Raw genomic sequence first — 24,721 nt, forward strand, 5'->3', positions numbered from 1 at the left:
TTGGTAAATGTTAGTTATCATACTTCTTTCCTCTCTCAGCTCGATCCTTCCCCTCTCCGTTGGACTTCAATCTTCCAGAAATTGATGGTTCTCCTGTGGAGGACACCTGCAGGATTTTCCCTGTCAACACACCCGACCCCATCACCACAACAACAACCACAACCTCACCCAATGCCAGGAAGGTATCTGTACATAACATGGAACAAAATGTGTTTTTATTATCCATGGTGATTGGTCAGCTGCAGTGTTTCTATCCCTTTGCCCGTTTACTACACTGTAATATTTATTGCTTATTATGTTGTTTACTTTTATGTCTTTTTAATACTACTTGAAAGGAAAAGTTCAACATTTTAGGAAATGCTCTTATTTGCTTTCTCTCCAAAACTGAGGTGAGAACATTGATACCAAAGCCATGTCTGAGTGTTGGAGGGTGTGGTTAGCTTAGCTTAGGATAAAGACTGGAAGCAGGCAGCACGACTACCAACATGTGTAAAGTTTTATAATTACATGTTTTATCTCATTTGTTTAATCTGTATATCAACAGAAATGACAAGTTGTGGTTTTAGGTGGAGCCACAAGATATTATGAAGCTGCACAAAGTCACATTTGAACAAATAGAGAAGCTAACTGCATACTAAAATAACAATTGCACATTAACAAGTGTGCCAACAGTTTTAAAACACTTTGGATAGTGCTAGCCTAGCTGTTATGTAATCTGTATGCTAAACTAGGCAAACTACATCCAGACATGAGACTGATGCTCACTCACTGAAAAAAGCACAAAAGCGTCTTTCTAAAAATGTTGTTCCTTTCTTTTTACTTATTTTATTTCCTTCATTATGATTTTAAAGGTTGCTGTAATGTGTTTCTTGTTTGTTTCTTATGTACAATGCTTCTGTGCTCAAAAGCTGCCTCTTCTTATATCTAATCTTTTCCAGCCGGTTGTGACTATAACCAAACACCCAGCTGTCCTATTGCCACCAAGGAAGCCGGGTACCAAACACACTGGAACACCAATCGGGAAGCTGCCAGCGCCAGGAGGACCTTTCACTGACAGATTCAACTACCCTACTGTTTGCCTCCTGTACTGTGTTCTGGTCATTAGCAGAAGCCATGCAGCTAGTTCTCTCCCAGGGTTGAAGCATTTTAACCCTCAGCTAATAGGAAGGCTGCCACTAAGAAGGGACAGTACATCTCATAGTGATGAGATAAAGACAATGCTGATGAAGAGAGCATGGAGGGCCAATGACAACAGATGGAAAATAGGTTTGTTTCCTTCAGAGGATTCCAGTGACAAATATTAATGTTTTAAAGATCTCCACATTTTTACATTTTGATTTGATCATCAAACCGTAGTTGGAGAAGGTTTGATATAAGTTACAGTTTTTAGACTGTTTCTTCATGATAGTTTGGTAGCATACCTTGGTTACTGCTAAAGTAACAGCCAAATGAGACACGAGATGTATCTGTATATCTGCATCACTACTGTGACACTATAAGCTAACATTTTATACAGACTTCCTTTTAAAACATACATGCATTTACATAGCTTTTGTAATCTTGAAAAGAGTATTTATATGTTAGTTCAGAGCTGTTAGCTTAGCTGCTGTCATAAACCACAAGTGACGCAACCAATCTTCCTTTTCAACAGCCTTTATTTTTTTTACAATACCCAAGTTAAACAATTTCATTAATGCTCTTTAAAAAAAAAAGTGTTTACATATAAATGGCTTGTCTGAAGCTTAAAAAAGGTGCCTGAAAAATAATAACTCTCTTCAATAAAAATGACAGCTCTTTTGTGTGTGTCTTGTTTGACTGAAGGTGCTCAAAATTATTATAAAATATAATAATATAATTGTTGCATTGTTGTATTTACATCATCATCATTATAATAACCAATAACTAGAACATACATACATATGGTTTGGCTTTTTGCTAAGTGCTACATCAACATTACTATATTTAGCCACTGCTAATGCTACATAAGTGAATTACATATTTTATTAGGGTTTGTTTGTGTCAGTATTGTTTTTTTCATGCTGCTGTGGTTCAGATGGAGGGATGAAGGGAACTGGATGTTTCTCTTTTCTCTGATTCTTGGTAACACATTTGCCGTATTTACCTGGGAAAAGATTAGACAAATTATTACTTACATTGGTTTCTCAACATATAGCTCAGCTGGTGTACAACTTGAATAATGTGTATATAGAGAGTACATAGAAACGATTCCTTCAATGCTTCACCTGTAACACGTGGTCATGGAGTTCCTCTGTGTTTGTCCTTGATTCAATTAATATATTAGCATGTTCAGTTCATGCAATTGATTACGTATCAGCTTAAATAGTGGTGATCTTGTGCATATTTTGGAATGAGGGAAAGCTTAGTTTGACGAAGTAGCAAGACAAAATGAGGACTTTTTTTCTGTGGGTCAAATAACATTTCGAATGTTACTGACTGGAGAACGATTGCAGAAATTGTTATTGTCTTTGCCTCTTCTTGAGATTTTAAAATGTGAGCTCATTCATATGAAGGGGGATGCTAAAACATCTCTTTTCATTGTGTTGTGAAGCCTCAAACAACACCGATTTAATTTTAAAGAACTTCACATCTGTGTGTAAGTATTTTTAAACTCTAGTTTGATTGATTGATGATGGCCCATTATTGATGGCCCATCATCTATAATGGGCCATCATCAATAATGGGGGATTGATGTGTTGCCTTGCTGAATTGTTACTATGTAAAGAGTTTTGTGTAGTTTGCATACCTTCTCTTCCTCTGAGCTCTGGCAACACTGAGCTCCTCAGATCAGGGAAATGAATGTCCAACTTCCTTTTGGGCACTGCAACACTGCTGCGGTTGGACAGGAAGGATCGCTCAGATGTCACACTCATCTCTGACAACACCTGAGGGGAGACCGAGAGATTCACAGTGGCAATTTCTGTTGTATATGAGTGAAAAGTGACTTGAGAGATATGATGGATACAACGAGCTACCTGTGCAGTGAGTGATCCTGTGATGTGGTTGGATAGAGACTGTTGGGTCAGTCGACTATAAATGCCACCATGATACCTTGGCTTGTCTATACTCCTGTAACACAGACATACACACACAAATTAATTCCATCATATGTCAAATTAGACACCAGTTGATTTACAGAAACAAGGTTTGCACTAGGGCCATTGGGATTATGGTGCTGAAAAGCAGAAACTTGACCTGAAACCAATGTTATGTGAACTTTAGTACCTAAGGCTGTGAGTTCCAGGGTGAAGTCTTGAGCCCAGACTGAGGTGATCGCTGAGGGCAGGGCTTCTGGTGCCAATGGAAGTCATGAGGGGTGTAGAGGATGGAGGGAGGAGGAGAGGAGTGGAGGAGGGAGGTGGAGGAGGAGGTGGTGGAGATTGAGGAGGTACAGTTTTTTCACTGATATTAAACTCATGAATATCTGCACTGTCCATGTTTGAGTGAAAGACAGAGCTTCTACTTGAAGGTCTGTGGTCTGGTGTCATTGTAGACTTGATTGACGTCATATCTGCGATGGTGGCTGTATTTGTTGTGTCATTCCTTTCTGGGTTGACACTTTTTTTGCTTGCCTCAGGAGGAAATGTTGTTTTCAGAGTTGTTGGGGTCATTGTAGCTGACCTGTAGCTCCCAAGCTTTGTTTTAGGTTCTCCAACCAAAGATTTAGAGTGAGGGTGTTTCAATAATTTCATGTTCGGTTCCGTCTCACTCCTGTTATTCTTTTGCTCATTACCTGAGCTTATAGAGACCTTTGAGGAATGATTCATTAAAGACTCTCTGTTCTCTTTATCTGACACCTTTAATGTTTTTGGAATAGTAGGTTCTACTGATGTGATGGTTTTAGGGATTTCATTCAGCATGGAGGTTGATGTTCTGGATTCGGTGGTGATTTTAGACTTTGAAGTGCTCTGTTCATTGATGCTGAAGGGCTCAGAAGATTCAGGATCCTGCTTGTAATCTCTGCCTGAAGCATGGGCTATATAAATGTGATTTTCAGGTGTTTTGTTCACTGGGCTTATGTTAAAACATCCGTCCTTGTTGATGTTCTTGTTTTGAGTATTACAACTATCCTGCTGACTTTTGGTTGTGATACATACTTCTGTTGAAAGGTTCAAAGGTTTTTGAGATATACATGCACTGTTATTTGTAGGTTTAGCATTTGATGTTGAGCTGGTTTTGAACAACTTTGGATTTAAGGTTCCTTTTGTTAGTGTCTCTACATGAACTGTAGGCGACTGTGTTGAGAGATCCGTGTTCCGAGTTTTTGAAAGGCTACTGGAGGATAATGTGCTGATTTTGGACATTTTTGCACCAGAATTCAAGGTAGTCTTAGTTGGCTTGGGGTTTGAGGACAGTACCTTCGGACAGTCGGAGGCCTTTCTCTGCTCTGTGCCCATGGTCGATCGATCTGTCTGATGTTCAGAGGTAGAAGTCATGTTGAATGCCTTAGACATAGTTGGGGGAGTAGCAATATTGTGGTCATTCTTTGACACAGTTTTTAGTGTTATATTGGTTTCTGTTCCATCGTCAACTGATTCCAAACGAGGCTTTGGAAATGAGCTCCCATTTGGATTGTCGGTTGTCAAGCTTTTCAACGTTTTGGGCACTTTTGTGTCTGTGTTGTTACAGTTCTTCCCAAACTCTTGACTTGACTCTGAGCACCTATAATCTATGTGTTTTATATCCATATTTTTCAAATGGTCCCCCATTGGCTCTGTAGAAGCAACGTTACCATGTTTAGATTTAGCTGCCACTGCGTTATTGTCCTTCAGATCTGTTGCAGTCTTGGTAGCTTCTGAATCAGATTTGGAAGTTTTACTTAATTTAGAAATCTCAAGTTCCTTCCTCAACTGTGCACCAGTAGGTTTTCCCAGTTTACTTTTCGTGGTCACAGTTGTTTTTGCTGCATTATCGAAAACCTTGGCTCCTGAAGTTTTGGATTGTTTGGTTGACATCAACGGTTCTGAAGGGTTCCGATTGGTTTTAGACAGCTTTGAAGGTTGCTTTCCTTTTGTTTTCTCCATCTTTTCCTCTTCCTTTTTATCTCTCTTCTCCTTTTCCTTCATGACTTTCACTTCCAGGTCTTCAGATTGTTTCTTGTCTTTGCCTCTCTGGTTCCTCTCATCCTCTTCATCCCTTTCTCGTTTCGGGGCTTTGGTTATTTTGGGCAGCGTAGAGTTCTCTCTGTGGTCTTTCTGGATCTTAGCATTCAGCTCATCCAAAAACCTGCATATAGATAGCAGAGATAGCAGCAAGTTAGTAATTTGATTTTTGGAGGCTAATCAGCTGTCAAAAGGTGGATGATTTGATTTTGTGTATCACTGCTGCTCAATATTGGAAAAGTTCCCATTAGCAATCCTGGCTAACATACATTTGAAGGTGTACCAACCTACTCTAAAGGCAGAGATGGGAGACCAGAAAGAACTCATTATTTCTGTTTGGGAAAATAAACCACACAACTAAGAACATGTAAATCTTCCTGTTAAACTAGAAACACACATAGTTACCTGATTTGGAAAGAGTCATTTGTGAACAGAGGATGTTCTAGCAGTTCTGAACACTGAGCTCGTCTCTCTGGATCCATCTGAAGGCAATCCTTATAGAGACAACACACGGGTAATGATACTGTCTAACTGACAAACATCTGAACAAATCCACAGCCGACACCACCATTTAAGGCAAGTGGGGTGATACAGTAAGATAGGTGTGGTGTCATGCATAGATCACAGGCTGCTTTTTATGCTTCTTATCACTGATTGTATTTATTTACAGTACAAATAGTTGGGGTTTCTATTTTTAGCAAGTGACAAGGAAGCACATTTGAAACTTCAAAACATGCTTGAAGAAACATATTAGTGTCACAGATATAATATTTTCTTTTTTACAGTCTCTGTATGTACATTTGTGTGTACCTGTGCTAGGTCCAGGGCAGTGGGTGTGATTGTAGAGAAACGCTGCTCCAGTGGGATTTTGCCAGGACATTCAGGCAATCTAACTCCAGAAAATACAGGATTCCTGTAGAACAACTCCTGGTGATGAGCTGTCAGGTTACCTACGGTAGAGTAAAACAAAGTACAGTATGATTGGCTGCAGGTTTAAAGCATACTGCAAAACGATGCTAGAGTTAAACATCAGTGAGAGGCAGTAGCAGTAAAGGACAATGCTCTTTTTTTGTGAAGATGTACGATTTTTACTTACAATAAAGTATCAACAAAACTAAATGTGATTTTGTAAAGTGTTAATGTATAAATACAGCAATGTACACTACATTTCTACCTTATATAAAACCATTCATTTTAATAATAGCTTTTTTTTAGATCTGGATTTTCATGTGCAATTCTGATATCAAACCTACACCCTTGTGTGCATAGGCATAGTGTGAGAGGACATATGTGAGTGTGAAGCTCTTACCAAAGAACCTGACGACGTGATATATTTGGTCGAGGTCGGAGTCTCCGGGAAACAGAGGCTGGCCCGTTAACATCTCTATTAACAAACAACCTACAGCCCACACATCTACTGGTCTGCACAGACACACAAACACACACTTGTCAACATCTTTATCAATAGAACACCTACACTAACACATCCTGAGGTCTACACACTAATACCTACTTGCCATACTTGGTGTCTCCCACCAGTAGTTCGGGGGCTCTGTACCAGCGAGTGGCTACGTAGTCGGTGTAGATGCCACCCTCGGCAGGCGACGCCATTATGCGGGCGAATCCAAAGTCGCACAGCTTGACCACACCACCCTGAGAGATGAGGATGTTCTCTGGCTTGATGTCCCGGTGGATGATCTGGGAGGGAGGACAGGTGAAAAGATTGAGAAGACACGGTTAATGTCTTTCTGTTTCTGACTAGGAACTGATGATTTCATCAGCTGCCTGATCTTGTTGTCTAGATCATGTCAAGACTGTTAGGTGGCTATTATATGTTCAGTTAACTATCACTGACTTATTAGCTGACAGAGCCAGGCTGGCTGTTTCCGTCCCGCAGTTTTCAGTAATTATGCAAAGCTAATAGACTTCTTTATCATCTTAAACTGTAGTTAGAAAAAACGGATCCTTGTGGATGTGAAGAAGTTTAAGATTTGGACTGTCAGTCTGCTGTTGTCCCTACATTTTGCTGGTGGCAGAAGGCGGTGGCCCTCAGGATCTGGTACAAGTGCTGCCGGCTGGTGTTCAGGTCCAGGCCATTCGGGTTTTGCTCCAAATCATCGAGAAGTGTCCGCTCCACAAACTCAAATACCAGATACCAACGGCGGCGACGCTTCCACACTTCCAGAAGGTTGACCAGGTTGTCATGACGCAGTTGCTTTATGGTTAGAAGGACAGTGGAGAAATAAGTACATATCTTATCCACACAAAACAAACAACTAATTATGTCCCTAACCTTATGTAAAAGCATTTTTGTGTCAATATCAATTAACCACAACAGTGTGTGAACCTTGAAGCCAGTACTAAAGGCAGCAGAGATGGTTCCTCAGAGGCATCATCACTTATTTTGCTTCAAAAAGTCCTTCAAAGGACAGATATTTCCTTTAAGTGATATATTTTTGCATGGTGAAAGCCGCATTCTGTAGGATCAAGTGCAAATCAGACTATCTTTATCCTATTTAAGCATGCTGACACTCATTTCTAGAAAATACCTGAAACCCAAAACCATCTCCTGGCAAATCAGTTATTTCAGCACAACTTACTGCTCTCTGAATTTGGTTTCAGCTGCTAATTTCTTTTCCTCTTTCTTTACGTTGTACATTAAATGTATGAATATAACTGAATAGTTCTTGGTTGTGTTTGACTTGTGATTGACAGGCTGCTTGTTCAGACTCAGAGACTCATGACTGATGACTCATTGTGTCTGACTAGAATGATTGACAGGTACCCTGAGCAGCTTTATTTCCCTCAGGGCGATCTTCTTCACCGTCTTGTCATCGTCTGAGTCCATGAACTTCTTAATGGCAACAAGGCGCCCAGAGTCTCGATGACGGCACTTCAGCACAGTCCCGTAGCTGCCTTCCCCGACCAGACCCAAAGACTCGTAACGCTCCATTAAACTCTACAACCTGAAAGATGAGAAAAGAAAAGAAGGGTTTAATTTGCTTGAAACAACTGAGATTGTCTTGTTTTGTTTGGATTAAATTATAGCAATAAAACACTAACATGCATTTTACAACTAAAAGCTGAAGTTTTGCAAAGCTGAAGTTTTGAACTTCACATCCAAACTTTTACATAACTTTCAACACATTTATTGTTGATCCCCTGTAAAGCCCAAATATTTTAACTTTCTTCCATCCATTGCTGTCCACACATGAGGAGAGGCACTGAAACTGTGCACTGTGCTTAAATTACATCTAATTATCCTGCCAGAAATGAACAATTAATGCATGATTTATAACACTGTTTAATCCACATCTTAAGCCGATTAAGTGACACCAGATTTGTCCTTTACAAACGTGAACTGGTGGCAGTGTGACTTAAATGTTGTTGTTGTTTTCCTAAGCGACATGATATGCAAATGAAAAAAAAAAGCATTATTTTCTTTAGCTAGTAATTTTTCATATTTCCTGCACAAAAGCAGACAAAACATTGACAAATATATCACAAATGTTAAGAAACACTGCTGCAAAATCACACATTTTTAGTCACAGTAGTCACAAAAACATCTGCCATCTCCTGGAGACTGATATGAACACCTGACTGTTGTTTTAACACACAAACTTAAAAATTGTGAACTTAATCTTTAAAAGTAAAGCCTGTTTAACAGCAGAGTATCTACACATGCCTTCAGTCAGTAGGCTATAAACGTACTTTTTAATGTGGTGAATGTTAACAGAACTTTATAAGCTAGCTAGTAGAAGAAACATTACAGATACTACTGAACATAAACGACAACAACAACATCAACCTGCAGCCTCTGTACAGTTTAAACTCCGTTAGATAACACTGACCTTACAGGGAAACTCCTCTATCTGTCTGATCTGCGTGCTGAGCTTTCGTTATCGACGTAAACACTGGAGTAACATGATGTTGTCTCGCGGTCACCGGACACGTTAACTTGACTCTGGTGTGTTACCCGACACGTTGCCACGGTAACGCCTCCCGCTACGCACTCCCACTTTTATTCAAGCAGTTTACTTATGTATGTTTATTCAGATCCTTTACTTCTGTAAGAGTATCAATACTACTATGTGAAAATACGCAGTTATAAAAGTTATAAAAGTCCTGCATGAAAATCCTACTATAAGTATTAGTGACGTAGTTAAAGTATTACAGTAAAAGTACTGCAGTATTATGAGCGATGTAGTATGCAGTATTACAGTAAAAGTACTGCAGTATCATGAGCGATGTAGTATGCAGTATTACAGTAAAAGTACTGCAGTATTATGAGTGATGTAGTATGCAGTATTACAGTAAAGTACTGCAGTATTACGAGTGATGTAGTATGCAGTATTGCAGTAAAAGTACTGCAGTATTATGAGTGATGTAGTATGCAGTATTATAGTAAAAGTACTGCAGTATTATGAGCGATGTAGTATGCAGTATTACAGTTAAAGTACTGCAGTATTATGAGTGATGTAGTATGCAGTATTACAGTAAAAGTACTGCAGTATTATGAGCGATGTAGTATGCAGTATTACAGTAAAAGTACTGCAGTATTATGAGTGATGTAGTATGCAGTATTACAGTAAAGTAGTGGTTTGGTCCTCTGACTGATATATTATTATTATGACATCATTAGATTATTAATAGTGAAGCATCAGTGTTAGAGCAGCATGTTACTGTTGTAGCTGCTGGAGGTGGAGCTAGTTTACACTACTTTATATACAGTTAGCTAGTTTAGTCCAGTGGTTCCCAACCTAGGGGTGGGGCCCCTCCAAAGGGTCAGCAGATAAATGTGAGGGGTGGTGAGATGATAAAATATTATAACAAGATTCATTATAAAAAGTGTTTAATGAACAAATAATTATTTACAGTCTGTGTACATTCATGATAACATTAAAAAATAGTTTAAAAACACATTATTACAACAAAACAAGTACAATAAAACAATATGTGCATATCAATCAGGGTTTTCTGCCAGTTTTCTGATATCCTCCAGTAGTTCTGAGAAAGAAGGACGACCCTGAGGCCTCTACAGTTCACCGAAGAAGAAGAAGAAGAGTGGATGACGGACATGAAACAGAGGGGATTGGAGGAGAGGAAGAAGAAAAAAGTGAAGGTTTGATACAGTGGTTTACAAAATGTGTGATACTTTTAAAAAACAAATACATACAATAAATACAAATAAGTAAGTGGTAACACCGGCTTAAAATTCAAACTCCATTTACAGTATGTTTTGTGATATAACGAGATTAATAAAAGATCAAGAATATCTTGTTGTAATGTGAGAAGGATCTTGTTAAAACAAAAAAGTTATTATGTTATAACAAGAAATTGAGCTAAAATGTTTTTTTTGGTCATGGTGAAACAAAATGAGTGTTTACCTCATGCCAGCAGCGGTACATGATGGCGTGGAGCGGTTGCGTGGCACGGTGCGGTCGGTACAGTCGGATCCCCTTGGTGATGTCATTGACCACTTCCAGGTTGGATTGGTTGTTAAACGGAGTCCGACCCTCTGAGTAGATCTCCCACATCACAACACCTGTAAACACACAGATTTCAGTACTGGTGGAAAACCTCCAGTAATGCTGCTACTGCTGTTACTATAAGTTTTACTTTGGATTTTCATATTTTACCTGTAAAAATATCCATTTTTATTAGGAACAGCATGGTTATTACCTTCCTATCGTCTACAAAAGAGGTGACTGATTCACCTCTACAAAGAATTACTCACTGAATTTAGAGCACAGAAAATCCAGTCATCCATAAATATTTGAAACAGGAAAGAAACATACATTAAAAAACAAAATAATACACACTATTTAAGACAGATATATTTTACTTTTTTATAATATAATATGCCAGGCTGGATTCTCTTGGTCTGAGATGTTGTAGTTACTACCTCTCACCACTAGATGGAGATAATTATCTACAGACACCCATATATCTCTAAGGAAAATAATGATTATGTTTTAAATGCATTTTATGAGTTTAATATGTCTTGTATTATTTACATTTCAAATGAACAACAATCTAATATATTTTTAATACATAGAGCAGGCATGAAGTTATAAAGAATTGGCTGAAATTAAAACATTGAAATACATTGAATAAGTAATTAAAAAGCCCTGTCAGCTATTGTACCTCATCACTGTATTTGTATATCTGTTGCTCTTTGTTTAAAGATACTGTTACCATCAGCTTCAGATTAAAACATGAGTTGTAATGATCATTTAAAACCTGTGTGGGTCAAATCCAATAATTGGTGCCAATCTACTACTGACTGTCAGACTGCCAGTACTACTGCTAGTCCTATTATTGACTTATTCTACTTTTAGCACTGATAAGACTGATCATGAAGTCATTCCTCACCAAAGGACCAGACGTCAGACTTGTTGCTGTATTTACTGTAGTGGAGAACTTCAGGAGGAGACCACTTTACGGGGAACTTAGCACCACTAGAACTGGTGTACTGGTTGTCTAGAACGTACCTGCAAACATGAACACAGTTAAAAAAAACTGCTTGCACTTGTATAGTTTCAAATTTGAATGTATAAATTGTGGGAAGTTTAGTTTTCTTAAAACTTGGAATAAAAATGGTGGCCATACCTGGTCATTCCGAAATCACTGACTTTCACCACGTTGTTCTCGTTAACCAGACAGTTCCTTGCAGCCTGGAAGAGAGAAAAATATCCAGAAACTGATGAATAACTTAACCAGCCAGCAGTACATTTACTAAATAAGTGTAGATTTGAGGGACTTGGATTTTACTTGAGTATTTATTTTTAATTATTACTTTTTACTTATACCCATTTCACAGCTATTGGTATAGATAGATAGATAGATAGATAGATAGATAGATAGATAGATAGATAGATAGATAGATAGATAGATAGATAGATAGATAGATAGATAGATAGATAGATAGATAGATAGATAGATAGATAGATAGATAGATAGATAGATAGATAGATAGATAGATAGATAGATAGATAGATAGATAGAAACTTTATCGATCCCCTAGGGGAAATTTAGGGTCCAAGCTGCTTAATACACGTAGAGACATCACCCATAACATACACATACAACATAAACAGGAATGTAAAAAAGTAAAATCTGTATAAATACAAGTTAAATAAGAATAAGGATACTAAGAACAGTATACTAAATAAAAACCAAGGTCTGAGGCTGAGGCTGTGTGTTAAAGTGCAAAAGATAAGGCAAGAGAGTGCAAGTATGTAGTCAAAAATATAGTCATAACTGAAGGTTTTAGGAGACCCAGATGTCTTGCTTAGAGGCTCAATCAAGGAGAACAGAGAAGTACAAGTGAAACACTGTGTGATGCAACTCAAAGTGTCACATGAAAAACCAGCTGAATATAATCACAGGTCAATTTTGGGAGTTTCCGTTCACACATACTGTGACTCACCAGGTCTCTGTGTATGAAACAATGTGCCTCCAGGTACTCCATCCCCTCACAGATGTCCTGACACATGGACAGTAGCCAGGCCTCCTTCAGAGTCCTTCCCCTCTGCCGTAGGAAGTTCAGCAGGCAGCCGTTCTCCATGAACTCGGCCACGATCAGCAGGGGGCGCTGCTGCAAGCAAACGCCGTATAGCTGTACCAGTTTAGGGTGACACAGCCTCCTAGGAGAGACAACAAAGACAGACAGTTTCACTTCCTTGTGTTGACAACAAGGTCCTTCTTTTGTCTTTCCATCAACACCTTGCCCTGTTCCTCCATTCTCTCTTCATCCTTCCCCTCCTCCCTCCATTGCTTCTTCTTCCTTACATCATGACTTTGGCCTCCTCGATGAAGTCCTCCTCATACATGGCTCCCTCCCTGATAGCTTTGATGGCCACTCGATGCTGAGCCCTCCACTTGCCAAGCTTCACCACACCAAACTGACCACTGCCCAGCTCCTTCATGAAGGTAAGCTCACTGGGGTTGATCTCCCACTTTTCTGGAGGGAGGGAAAGAGGGAGGAAGAAAAGAGGGAGGAGGATGAGTGGAAAAGATAAAGACAGATACAGTAGAGAATAAATATAAAAAAGAAAAATGAGCTATGTCTCAAATTTAACCCATGTTAGCATGTTTTACCTAATTAAAAACACATCACATACTATGATAAAATACTTACAACTGTGTTTTAATTTGGTAAAAGCTTATTTTTTTAACTTTAAGGCATTCCTTTGTTTCTTAAATTCACTTCATACCAAATAGTAATGAAGTTGAAACTGGGGCTGGGTATCTACAATCAGTTCTGAATGTATCTGTGAGAACTGAAACACATACTATTCTTCTGCTTATTGATTCCTGGTTCCTATTTATGGACTCACTCTTACACATCGCTGGTTTGCATGCATCAAAGCACATGTTTAGTGTTTATGGCAGATGGCAGCTACCACTTACAAATGTGTGTTATAATAGATATAAGAGATAAGAGATATAAGAGATAAGTGTAAACAAGTCTTTACAAATAGATTTTTATAGCTTCTTGGAGTTAATGGAAACTGCTGAATGCTTTAAAGTTAAGAAAAAGTATTATTAATTTAACCTTTGTGTCGTCCTCCCTTCCTTCTTTCCTCTGTCCTTCTTTCCTTCCTTCCTCTTTTTTTCCCCTCCCTCCTTCCTTCTTTCCTTTCCTTCCTCCCTTCCTTTCTTCTTCCTCCCTTCCATCCTTCCTTCCTTCTTCCTCCCTTCCTTCTTCCTCCCTTCCTTTCCTTCCTCCCTCCCTTCCTTCCTCCCTCCGTTCCTTCTTCCTCCCTTCCATCCTTCCTTCCTCCCTCCGTTCCTTCTTCCTCCCTTCCTTCTTTGACTCGAGGACAACAGGAGGGTTAAAACACAGTTGGAATAATTGTAACATAACATATGATAAACAATCTTGTAGAAGAATCTAAATGTGTGTTTCTATGCATTTATTTACTCACCTGAGCTGAATCCTGCTGTGGCGGGAACACACCTTCCCATTGGCCCGACTGCATACCGCAACCTGGTAACTAGACCTACACATAGACACATGCCAACAGACACATATTATATCTAACGTAGTATTAAATATATAGCACTGTTGTTTCGACCGTACCATGCACAGTGTTGTTTGTGTACCTGCTGCGTTGTGTTCGTGGTAGTGTATGACATCAGGTATGGAGATGAAGGTGTGTCTTTCAGCCAGGAAGAATTCTCCATTGTCACATGTTTTAATCTGGTAATGCCTAATATCGCCGTTAGCACTGCACACACAAAAACAAACAAGTTGAAACCTTTATCTGTTTATAGGCAACCACTTGATGTGTATGTAAATGTTCAGGTTGTAACATGAATCACCTTATTGTCTTAGTGTAAACAGACACAGTGTAGACTCCTCTCTGACTGGACTCCCGCACCACAAAACCACCCTCTTTATCCTGAAAAGAACATCCACAAATACATCACTCCACCCAACAAACACGACGTCTTTAACACTCATAACAAATATAAACAGACATTGGTCACTGTTTCTGTCAGTTAGCTACACCACTGCATGTACAGACATATGAATATTCATGTACTATTAATACATTCAATAACCTAAACTTCTTCCCCGGAGTTGTCTGTGCTTTCTCGTCTCACAGGTAATCTGGCCTGTAGACGTCCGGATGACAGACTCCAGTCCCGGACCTTCTCTCTCCTATCCTTCCTCTCTCTCCTCCTCTCTCTCTCCTCCTTCTTCTCTCTCTTCTCTCCTTCTCCTTCCTCTCTCTCCTATCCTGCCTCTCTCTCTCTATCTCTCTCTATCTCTCTCTCTGTCCTCTCTCTCTCTCTCTCCTCTCTCTCTCTCTCTCCTCTCTCTCTCTCTCTCTCTCCTCTCTCTCCCTCTCCTCTTTCTCTCTCTTCTCTACCCCAACCGGTCGAGGCACTTTGAGTCTAGTTCTGAGGTTACTTCCTGTTAAAAGGGAGTTTTTTCTTGCCACTGTCACTAAGTGCTTGCTCACGTGGGAATGTTGGGTCTCTTTAAAATTAAAACCTGAAGCGTTCGGTTTAGAACCTGCTCTATGTGTAAAGTGCCTTGAGATAACTTTGTTGTGATTTGGCGCTATATAAATAAAGATTGATTGATGAACAGGTAGACAGACAGGTAGACAGACAGGTAGATACCTCCTGTCTCAGGAGCTGCTCAGCTTCTGTTCTGGTGATGTTCTTGCAGTACCACCTTCAGGAAGGAAAACAAGACAAGAAAATGCAATTAATTGATCGACTGAAAAACTATTTGATATTTCAGTTTTCCTCTGAATAATGAAAAAATAAACAAACTGCAATATGAGACTCACGAGTTTGCCTCAATTCTGTTTTTCTCTGTCACGTAGTTACTGGGGATGAAGCCTTTATTCCTGATAGAAACACAGTAGAAAGAAAACAGTTGGACTTGTTGACTTGCTAATGTTATTATGCTTATAGCTCATAATGATTCATTTGGACAACATGATACAATCACATCATCTCACCTACCCGTGTTTGTCCTGCGCCCTCCACCACAGCTGGTCCTGTTTGTGGAGGATGATGTAGTCCTCTCCCTGTGGACGCAACACATTTAACATATCTACTGCTGGGTTTGTGTCTCTGTACAGTGAGTGGGAGCGTTACAGCTGCAACTAACTGTTATTTTCATATTGATTTAACTTTTCAATTAATCAGAATCTAATGTTTGAGAAGCTGGAATCTTCTTCAATAGATTAATCTACTAACTGTTTAACCCTCCTGTTGTCCTCGAGACAAGGAAGGAGGGAGGAAGAAGGAAGGAAAGGAGGGAGGAAGAAGGAAGGAAGGAAGGGAGGAAGAAGGATGGAAAGGAGGGAGGAAGGAAGGAAGGAAGGAAAGGAGGGAGGTAGGAGGGAGGGAGAAGTAAAAGAGGAAGGGAGGAAAGAAGGACAGAGAAAAGAAGGAAAGGAGGAAGGTAGGGGGGGGAAAAAGAGAGAAGGAGGGAGGGAGGAAAGAAGGAAGGAAGGGAGGAAGGAAAGAAGGAAGGAGGCAGGGAAGGAAAGAAGGAGCGAGGGAGGAAGGAAGGACAGAAGGAAGGAAGGGAGGGAGGAAGGAGGAATGGAAGGGAGGAAAGAGAGAGGAAGGAAATAAAGAGAGAAGGAGGGAGGGAGGAAGGAAGGACAGACGGAAGGAAAGAAGGGAGGAAAGAAGGAACAGTTAAAACAGATGGGGTCAATTTGACCCGGTAGGACGACACGAAGGTTAAACTCTATTGTGTGTTTGTGTGCGTACCTGTTTGAGTGTGAGGTCAGTGTCTTCCTTGGCAACGAAGTCGTACATGGCAACGACACTTAACAAACCCGTTCCCTCACCATCCTCATCCTCGGGAGGGGGGAGCGGGAGCTTCCTCCTCGACCTGTCGACCTGATAAAGAGGCAAAAAAAAAAATTAACAGATAAAAACACATATAACTCTTCCATCTTCATTTACCTTCATTTATCTTCATGATGAACACATGCTCTGTCTTACCCGGCAGGCGTGACCTGGGTGTCGTCTGCTCTGGAAACACAGTGAGGTGCTTCCCTCCAGCTCCATGCGGGTGCTGAATTCCCTGAAACCAATCAATGAATCAACTTATTTCTCTCCATGGAATATCTCATCGAGTGTTCGGGTTACAAGACTGAAGTTACTGCTTAGTTCATTTTTAAAGGGCCATAGTCATGATGTTTCCCAAAATACAACTGATATTTACTCAAATGTCCTTCCTTCCTTTTATGTAGCGATTGGTTTTCTTCTATTTCAGAACACTTTGAATGTTTGCAAAGATGTGATACTGCTGTAGTTATATAATCCATCTGAGTGAATACCACGTCTCCTTTGGGTGCTATACTATCAGTGTAGCTCAGGGGAACTCAAAACTTTCACTTCTCTATTTTTGCAAGTATTCTTGGGACAATCTACAATTTTAAACATAAATATTACAATTTTATGTACAGAGTTAGCTTAAAGCTCATTGTCATCTGTAGTCCCTTTGGGGTTTTACGTGAAACTTTTGGATGAAATTTGGTTCAGATGTTCGTGGTCTCTAGACAATATATAATAACAACTTTGGTGATTTTCTGACTTGTCGTCTGCATCACCATGAAGTTTACATTCATGGCTTTGAGTGAAAAGTCTCAACAACCGTTGGATGGATCGTCATGAACCTTTGGTGCCTACATTCATGTTCTACTCAGGATGAACTGTAATAATTTGACTTTAACAAACTCACAATATAGTAAATGTGAGTTGGGGGACTCACACCAAGATACAAGTAAAATAGCAAAATGACAACAAGGGGAGCATTTCGTCCAAAGCACCACTTTGCCTCAGTGCAGCCTCAATGAGCCAAAAGTGTAGCTGTAGACTTGTTTGTTAAATGAACCAATGAAACTGATGCACAGATTCAGATGAAATCTAATCTACTTTTAGATACATGTGGACTGATATTCCCATTTGTATAAAGCAATAATTCATAGTAAATCACAAGTCTCTGTTTAGCTGTTTGAATTTAAATAGGACTGAAACTGAACTGGTTTTGAAAGCAGGTAAAAAACCATCACAATTAATATTAAAAGGAGCTGAAGCATAAAATATAAGCAAAATATAATATAAATATAAGCAAAACACTGACGGACTTTACCTGGTCTGGACAGCACAGCAGCAGCAGCAGAAGACTGAGTGGATGGAGTGATCTGAAGGAGGAAAAACAGTTAAGAGGTAAAAACACATTAACACCACATTACTGTGAATAATAATAAAAAAACATAGTTAATACTAATATTCATATTTATATTTCATTGTGTGCATTTCGTCGGCCAAAGACAAAGGTTGTTCTGACTGCCGCTAGATTATCTTTATAATTTGAGTGAACTGACCCTTTAATATTTACGAAAACTCTTGCAACGGACATTTTGCGATTTTATTGACGACTAAGTGAAAAAAACACCAAAAAAAAATATAGTACCTCAATAAATAATGCATTTAATTAAATTTGTCTAATCTCTTTCACATTCTCTTATTGTTTCCACGTATGTTTTAGTTAAACTCTCTGATTGTCTATGTGTCTTTGTCTTTCTCTTTGTGGTTTTGAGTAGGAGGTCTTTGTCCGGAAGTGTAGTTTCCTTTTCTGCAGAACTGACACACTCGTTCTCTTTCTGTAAGCGCATGTGAGCGGTTCTGTGGGCGATTAAGTAGAAAAAGTGTGGGTCATTTTCTCAGCGTTTGTATCGTATGAGTGTGACTGTGTGTCTGTGCAGAGACAGACACAGGCAGCATGTCTTCCTGTTGTTTTTTCTGTGTGTCTGCAGGTGAACACGTCTGCAAACCGACGATTGCTATGTGACCTAAAAGGTGACGGTTGCATGCACAGACAGCTGATATGTTAGTTATCCTCCCATCATGCCATAAGGAGAGATGAATTCTTCTAGTGGTTTGTGGTGAACCAACATCCCATTAACACTGTCTCTGATGTTTATGTAGGCCAACCAAGAAGTTCCTTCCTCCACAGGTTTCCCAGTCAGATACGAAACAGACTTTCGACTTTTAGCTTTTGGATATATGCAAAACAAATGTTTATGCTCTTCCTTCTGTCAGCCGTCTCCCACCTGCCCAATCAGGTTAATATGAATGAAATCTGGTTATTGCACATCTTTAAGTGGGTGTGAGTATCAACTTCAGTCTTCAGTCAATATTTAGATACCTCATTAAGTTTGTGGTCAAGCCCTTAACTCTGTATTAGTAATTTCTCATTTATTACAGCCTGAAGATGGTGGACAAAATTACACAATAATAATAATAATACGTCTCTGAAGCCCTTTGCAGATCTCTAGTTTTTTATTGCATGCATTTTGAATACATTTTGCCCCCCGGAGATTAAAATTGCTCATCAGATATTATGTATATAAGGATGTGGTCACAAGGTATCTAGATACTATTTTCTCTTGATAAATAAGTCTATGAAACGCAGCTTTTTTCCCATAAAGTCAGTTTGGAAAAAATCCGAACTGGTATCAAAGGACAAAATATCTACATTTATTCAATTGAGAATAATAAACCGATTTTATTGGATCCCCTCAAAATTATTTAGACTCAAACTAGCTATACATATTTTTCGCATATAGAATTTAAGGCTAATGTCAATGTTCAACTAGCTAATAAATACTTTTTTTGCAACACTGACTTTTGTTTGTTTTATTCAACAAGATTCTTCTGTTGACTGGAGACTGACCTATTACGACCCTTTTTATGTTTCATGATTTTAATGTTTAACCTAACCCTCAACTAAAGAAAATAAATAAAAAACATCCCATTCCATACAATGGCACACTTCTTTAGCAATCCATCCCATTTGCAACAGTTTCATGGTACCTACAGAAATATGGACGTGGTATCTATATTATATTAGTGCCGACTTAAAGGGGATATTCTGCTTTTTGCAATGTGCAATCTGTCATTCACAGTTATGTCAAATGTACATGGTCAAGTTCCAAGACTTCAGGTGAACATATGTAAAAATGCTGCCTTTAAGTTTAAACTTGTGGCTCTGAAAGCCTCATTTAAAAAGTGACCTCTACTTCCTCCTCGTGATGACATCAGATTGTTGCCCACAAACGGCCATCTGTTATGTCGCATTTGTTGCTAAGGTTGTTCCATGTGTTGTTCATGTTGTGAACAAGAAGAAAAAGCTGTAATATCTCACTACTATAGTTTGTTTACATAGCCTCTGGTGCTGGAGGAAGCTTCCTGAAGCTGACTAATCAGAAGAAAGTGGATTTATTAGGAGGGGGCCTTAAAGAGACAGGAGCTAAAATGGCCTGTTGCAGATAGACGTTGAACTGAGGGGCTGCATAAATCCTGCATGATCCTAGACCCTGAATTTGACTATAATGTTTTATGTGTAAATAGGAAAGGCGTCTCTACTAATTTTGACCGCCAGCAAATTCTTTTTAATTATCTCAACAGAATCTACTTGACACTTCACAAGTTACACACAATGAGTAACACAAATTTACTTGTTCACACATGATACGTGACTCCTCACTGACACACAACCACATCTGTTTTCTGTGAAATGACTTATCTGTACTGTAAATCTCAAGCATTGACTATGTATAAATATGGACAACAAGTCTCCACTTCCTGCCGTTACACACAAGTGAAGCTAAAATATCTCCTATCCACGACTGGCCATCTCGCTTGTGTGATGTCATTAGATGCACAGTAGAGTCGGGCTGATTTTTGAGCACTTGGACAACTAACTATCAGCGTGATAAGATCTTAAAATGACAAAAACCATCATTTAATGTGTGCTCTGCTCTTTCAGTTTGGCTCGAGCCCAATCTGCTAACACACAGGGGGACATGATTTATGACCTACGCTGCAGCCAGCCATCAGGGGGCGATCAAGATGTTTTGGCTTCATGTTTGGGGCGCTGTCACGACATCTATCTTCATATACAGTAGCTGGCATAACTGCTGCTAACCTTAAACCTCCTCATTCTCTTGTCCTCAAAAATTGGACTCCTATATTCTTCGATGTTATACCATTGAGCTCTCCGCAGCACGAGTAAATGGTGCTTCTGATTCTCCCTCATGATCATCTCCACAAATTGTCAAGCTTTTTATTATTTTTTTTTTAACTTAGGCCGAATGTGGATGAGATATATTTCTCTAGAGGAGGTGATTTTGAGTCAGCCCCCCGCCAAAAAAAAACACTTTTTTATCATCCGAATTTAAATTTGGAAAGTCTATAAGAAAGAATTATGTCATCCAATTCATATAAGGTCTATATCCTGACCTCCATAACACAGCTTGTCTCTAAAAATGTTTTTGTTACATATTGTTAGGCCATTTTATGCCTTTATTATACAACAAGTCCTCAAACTTTAACGATAAAAGGTTAGTCCATGAACTCAGCAGGACAAAACTAAATCACTGTTGAAATATGACCTTTTATGATATGACAACACTATGGTTGAGGTTAGTTGTTGGTGTGCATTCATCAGACCATCAACTATTGATGATGGAAAGAAGACAGTGCTTTGTTCAAGATGTCACAAGGTACAAAAGATGGGAAGCAGTGATGTAGGAGGTGTGTACTGAAAGTAACACCTGCATTGTTTAACCATTCATTGTTTGATTCTGTTGGTGATAAACTGGTTTAAAAAGCCGACTTCCAATCATTTGATGTTATTATACAGCGACGACAAAACACCGGACATTAAAGTGAAAATGGTTTCTTCCAACCTTGATCACGATTGACCCCTGATCTTAACAAAGTACTTCTTTAAAGGACGGATTCACAGTTAGTCAGAAGACTCTAAAAACATACAGGCATAACTGGTAACTTCTGCCTTCTTCAACCATGCTCATCTATTACCTAGATCTCTATGTCTAGGGCGTTATCTCAATTGTTGCCAGTCACCTGCCAATCTCAGCAACCAATAGCAAAACGCCACACTTCAGCCTTAACCTATCATCTTGTAGCGGTCCGTTTAAATGTGCCTCTCTCCCTTTGCTTCAGTCCTGTCATACAGCTGTTCCTGCGCCCCACCACCTCCCCATCTCCGCCATTCTCTACAGGATCTGCAGTCTATTCCCATCTGCCATCTTCTCTTCAGTCTCATCAGCAATCACCACCACCAGTATCTGGACTTCATGGGGGATCTACATAGATATGCAGCTGTACAGATATGATTCCTCATGGAGTTCAAGCGCCAAAGACTTTGTCATTACTAAGATTTTGTTCATTACATATTTACAATAAATATCTTTCTATTAACTTGTCTCTCCTGATTGAAATGTATACCTTCCACTGTTACTTCTTTCTTTTAAGTGCAGAGTTCACTCTGTGTGTTTCATTGTTGAGCTGCATTGAAGGAATATTGACAAAAAGAAGCAAATTTGTACCAAAGAGGATGCAAAGGTGGAAAGATGGTCGGCTGAAGCTTCATATTAGCTTTAGATCACAGAAGGAGGACTGTGGATTTAGTCCTCCATCACTTCCATTGTAGGTGCATTATGAAGGGATCTTCTAATGGTCAGTATGAACAGGAGGAATCATTACAGCAAGATAAACAGACTTAATGTTCATTTGGGTTCCTGACTGTTGTTTTCAGACGGACTTCAATCATTGTGAATTTGTCCTTTAAACCCAAACTATCATCTTTCCCCTAAACCCAACCAGACCTTAACTACAGTTTTGTCACATCTTATAACACATTTAGGTTTTCAGCATGTGATGTGTTAACAGTTTCGGAGGACAATCATTGACACACACAAAAGCATCGTTAGAAACAGGCGTATTTGGTGTTTTCACTTGAAGGACTTGTGGAGCTTAATGCCTGCCTGGTGCTGGGCGAGAGAAACAGTACCGAAACCTCACTTTTATCTGATGAACGTTTCAGTGTAGTCAGCAGATCAGAGAGGTGTCACTCTGCAGACAGGTGTGTCTCTGCCTCCCTGCTGCTGCTTTCAATCACCGTTTCCACCTCTCCGCACGTCTCTATCTAACATACGAACGTTAACATTTAAAAGAGCAGAAAGAGCCACATATGACTCCTTGTGTTGTGACACCTTCAAACTCAACCGCCACTTTTAAATCTCACAATGGTCTGATTAGCCTGGTCGTCATGGTTTTAGAGGAAAACACAAGATTTTAGTTCATATATCTGTGAATTAAAAGACATATTCAAAGACAGTATTGTAAGAGATGTTTATAACTTTCATTCACACTCCTTTAACCACTCTTTACTTCACATTCTTACATCTTTCTCTTTTGACTTACAGCACATACAGTATGATAGCATTCGAATTGATCCAACTCTGCTTATTTTGTCACATTTCCAAAGTGTACGTACACATTTACTTTGACTTTCTTGGCAGTTTATTCTTACTTTTCAGTCCACGCCAGTGCTGAAATGGATCTGTTTTCGTAACTTCTACTCAACCTGATGTTGTGCTGAACGCTTCGGTTGTTTAGATTTGTCGAACTCTTTGTTTTTTTGTTTTTTTTTGCTGCATCCTGGTTTTGTTTTCTGCTGCGTCCGAATGTCAAGAAAGTGTAATTTCATCCGATAATGCTTTGTGTGTTATATTCCCTACTGTGAGGTGTAGTTAGAGTTTGTTATGAAGTATCTGCAGATGTGCCTGTGTGTGTGTGTGTGTGCACAGGTACTTACTTGAGTGAATCATGGTCGACTGTCTTCTCTTTCCTCTTCCTCCTCCTCCTCCTCCTCTTCTTCTTCTATGTCTTCTTCAGCTCCAGCTTTTCTGCTTCAGCTCGTGTTTTTTGAGGTCAGCGCTGTTTTCTCTGCAATCAGTTGCGTCGACTGAGCTCATATGATGCCACAGGTGGGAAACCTTGAGCGACAAAGATGTAAAAAGATAAAGAGAAAGAGGTAGAGACAATAAGGTAGAGAGAGAGAGAGAGACAGAGAGAGAGATAGAAGTGGGTGGAGGAAGTAGAGAAGGTGAAGAATACAAGAGAAGAAGAAAAGAAGAATGGAGGACAATGAAAAGACAGAAACACATGCAGAGAAAGAAGAAGAAGAAGAGATGATTTATTGTTGCTTATTTTGTCTGCTTTCACCACATTGATAAAAGTTTCTGACGTCTGAACTGAAAACAAATCCTTATTACGTCTGTGTATATATAGAGAGAGTGGGTGAGACGTGAAGACAAAGAGATGGAGAGGAAGTGAAAGAATGACGTGAATGAAACCACAAAGCATCCGTCTCTGCGAATAACTCCAGGAAGAGCTCACACACACACAAAGCACGCACTGTAAAACACAATGTAAAAAAAAAATCGGCTGAAATGGTGTAAAGTTGAACCAAGGATGTGATTCCTCTGATTAAAGTTTGAGTTTACATTAAAAAACATTTAATCAACACTTTTAACAGCTTTTCTGTTGTTGTTGTTTGAACTAAATGCTACCAAGCTCACAATAATAATGCTAACATGCTGCTGATTAGCATGTGTAATGTTTACCATGTTTCTTAGTGACGTGTGTTAGCTTAATGCTAACTTTTGCTAAGTGGTACTCATATCAAAACAAAGCGCAGTTGAGGCTGTTGGGAATAAATGTTTTGGTTAAAAACCAAATATTTTGTCAAATTATTGTCAAAATTAAAGTCAAATTGTAATTTTGACACGATGAAGGAATTTCATAGTTTTATTTTTCATTTTATTTCAGTGTTTTAGGTCCAAATTATAATCATTCATTTATTTTTATTTTTTCCTTATTTCTTTCTCTTTTTCCTTAGTAACTGTTTAATACATTATTAAATGGGCTATTTGATATTCTTTTTGTAAGTTAATGGAAACAGAAGTATCTATTGTTTTTTAGCGGGTGGTGGAGGAGCACAAGAAGACGGTATTGATGGGTTTTAGAGAAAAATCGATGTTATGATGATATTCCTTTACTGTGCAAAATGCAAATTAGTGCGACAAAGTATTTGTGTGCCTAACAGCCTCAATGCATACAGTATATAAAACAACAGAATTAGGCAATGTATCAGTTGTATTATATGCTGCTGATAACAAAACAAAACAAAACCCCTTTAACCAGCTTCAGCTACTATTATACAACATTGTAAT

General features: G+C 39.1%; 3 protein-coding genes across 3 annotated transcripts in view; all 3 read right to left on the bottom strand.

Annotated features, from left to right (window-relative positions):
* The window catches only part of LOC134006179 (zinc finger protein 208-like), a 1,001,836-nt gene that overhangs the window by 87,184 nt on the left and 889,931 nt on the right, over positions 1-24,721 (bottom strand). The gene's annotated exons all lie outside the window — the stretch shown is intronic.
* LOC134006226 (cyclin-dependent kinase-like 3) lies at positions 11-8,073 on the bottom strand. The gene is made up of 11 exons (XM_062445314.1): positions 7,906-8,073; positions 7,141-7,335; positions 6,634-6,818; positions 6,430-6,542; positions 5,931-6,070; positions 5,526-5,614; positions 4,377-5,244; positions 3,244-3,590; positions 2,994-3,087; positions 2,765-2,903; positions 11-186 (listed from the first exon to the last, which is right to left on the bottom strand). The coding sequence occupies exons 1-11, from the start codon at positions 8,071-8,073 to the stop codon at positions 11-13; spliced, it is 2,514 nt and encodes an 837-aa protein (XP_062301298.1).
* txk (TXK tyrosine kinase) lies at positions 9,971-23,387 on the bottom strand. Its single transcript, XM_062445283.1, has 16 exons — positions 23,302-23,387; positions 17,764-17,815; positions 16,611-16,692; positions 16,374-16,505; positions 15,612-15,676; positions 15,434-15,493; positions 15,261-15,315; positions 14,451-14,530; positions 14,232-14,356; positions 14,054-14,128; positions 12,915-13,086; positions 12,553-12,769; positions 11,733-11,797; positions 11,496-11,614; positions 10,508-10,665; positions 9,971-10,155 (listed from the first exon to the last, which is right to left on the bottom strand). Exons 1-16 carry the CDS (start codon positions 23,312-23,314, stop codon positions 10,084-10,086), a joined length of 1,542 nt encoding a protein of 513 aa, XP_062301267.1. The 5' UTR covers positions 23,315-23,387; the 3' UTR covers positions 9,971-10,083.

This window comes from Scomber scombrus, chromosome 23, assembly GCF_963691925.1.
Source record: "Scomber scombrus chromosome 23, fScoSco1.1, whole genome shotgun sequence".
NCBI lineage: Eukaryota > Metazoa > Chordata > Actinopteri > Scombriformes > Scombridae > Scomber > Scomber scombrus.

What these genes read in the sequence shown, in the direction of transcription:
- LOC134006226 (XM_062445314.1), bottom strand. Translation starts at nt 8,073, where the DNA reads ATGGAGCGTTACGAGTCTTTGGGTCTGGTCGGGGAAGGCAGCTACGGG. An exon ending in CAGGATCACTCACTGCACAG is followed by an intron (nt 2,904 to 2,993) that starts GTAGCTCGTTGT and finishes GTCTCCCCTCAG; the next exon opens with GTGTTGTCAGAGATGAGTGT. An exon ending in AGAGCTCAGAGGAAGAGAAG is followed by an intron (nt 187 to 2,764) that starts GTATGCAAACTA and finishes TGTTATGTACAG; the next exon opens with ATACCTTCCTGGCATTGGGT.
- txk (XM_062445283.1), bottom strand. An exon ending in TGCTGTGCTGTCCAGACCAG is followed by an intron (nt 16,693 to 17,763) that starts GTAAAGTCCGTC and finishes GATTGGTTTCAG; the next exon opens with GGAATTCAGCACCCGCATGG. An exon ending in GAGGAGGCCAAAGTCATGAT is followed by an intron (nt 12,770 to 12,914) that starts GTAAGGAAGAAG and finishes TGTCTCTCCTAG; the next exon opens with GAGGCTGTGTCACCCTAAAC.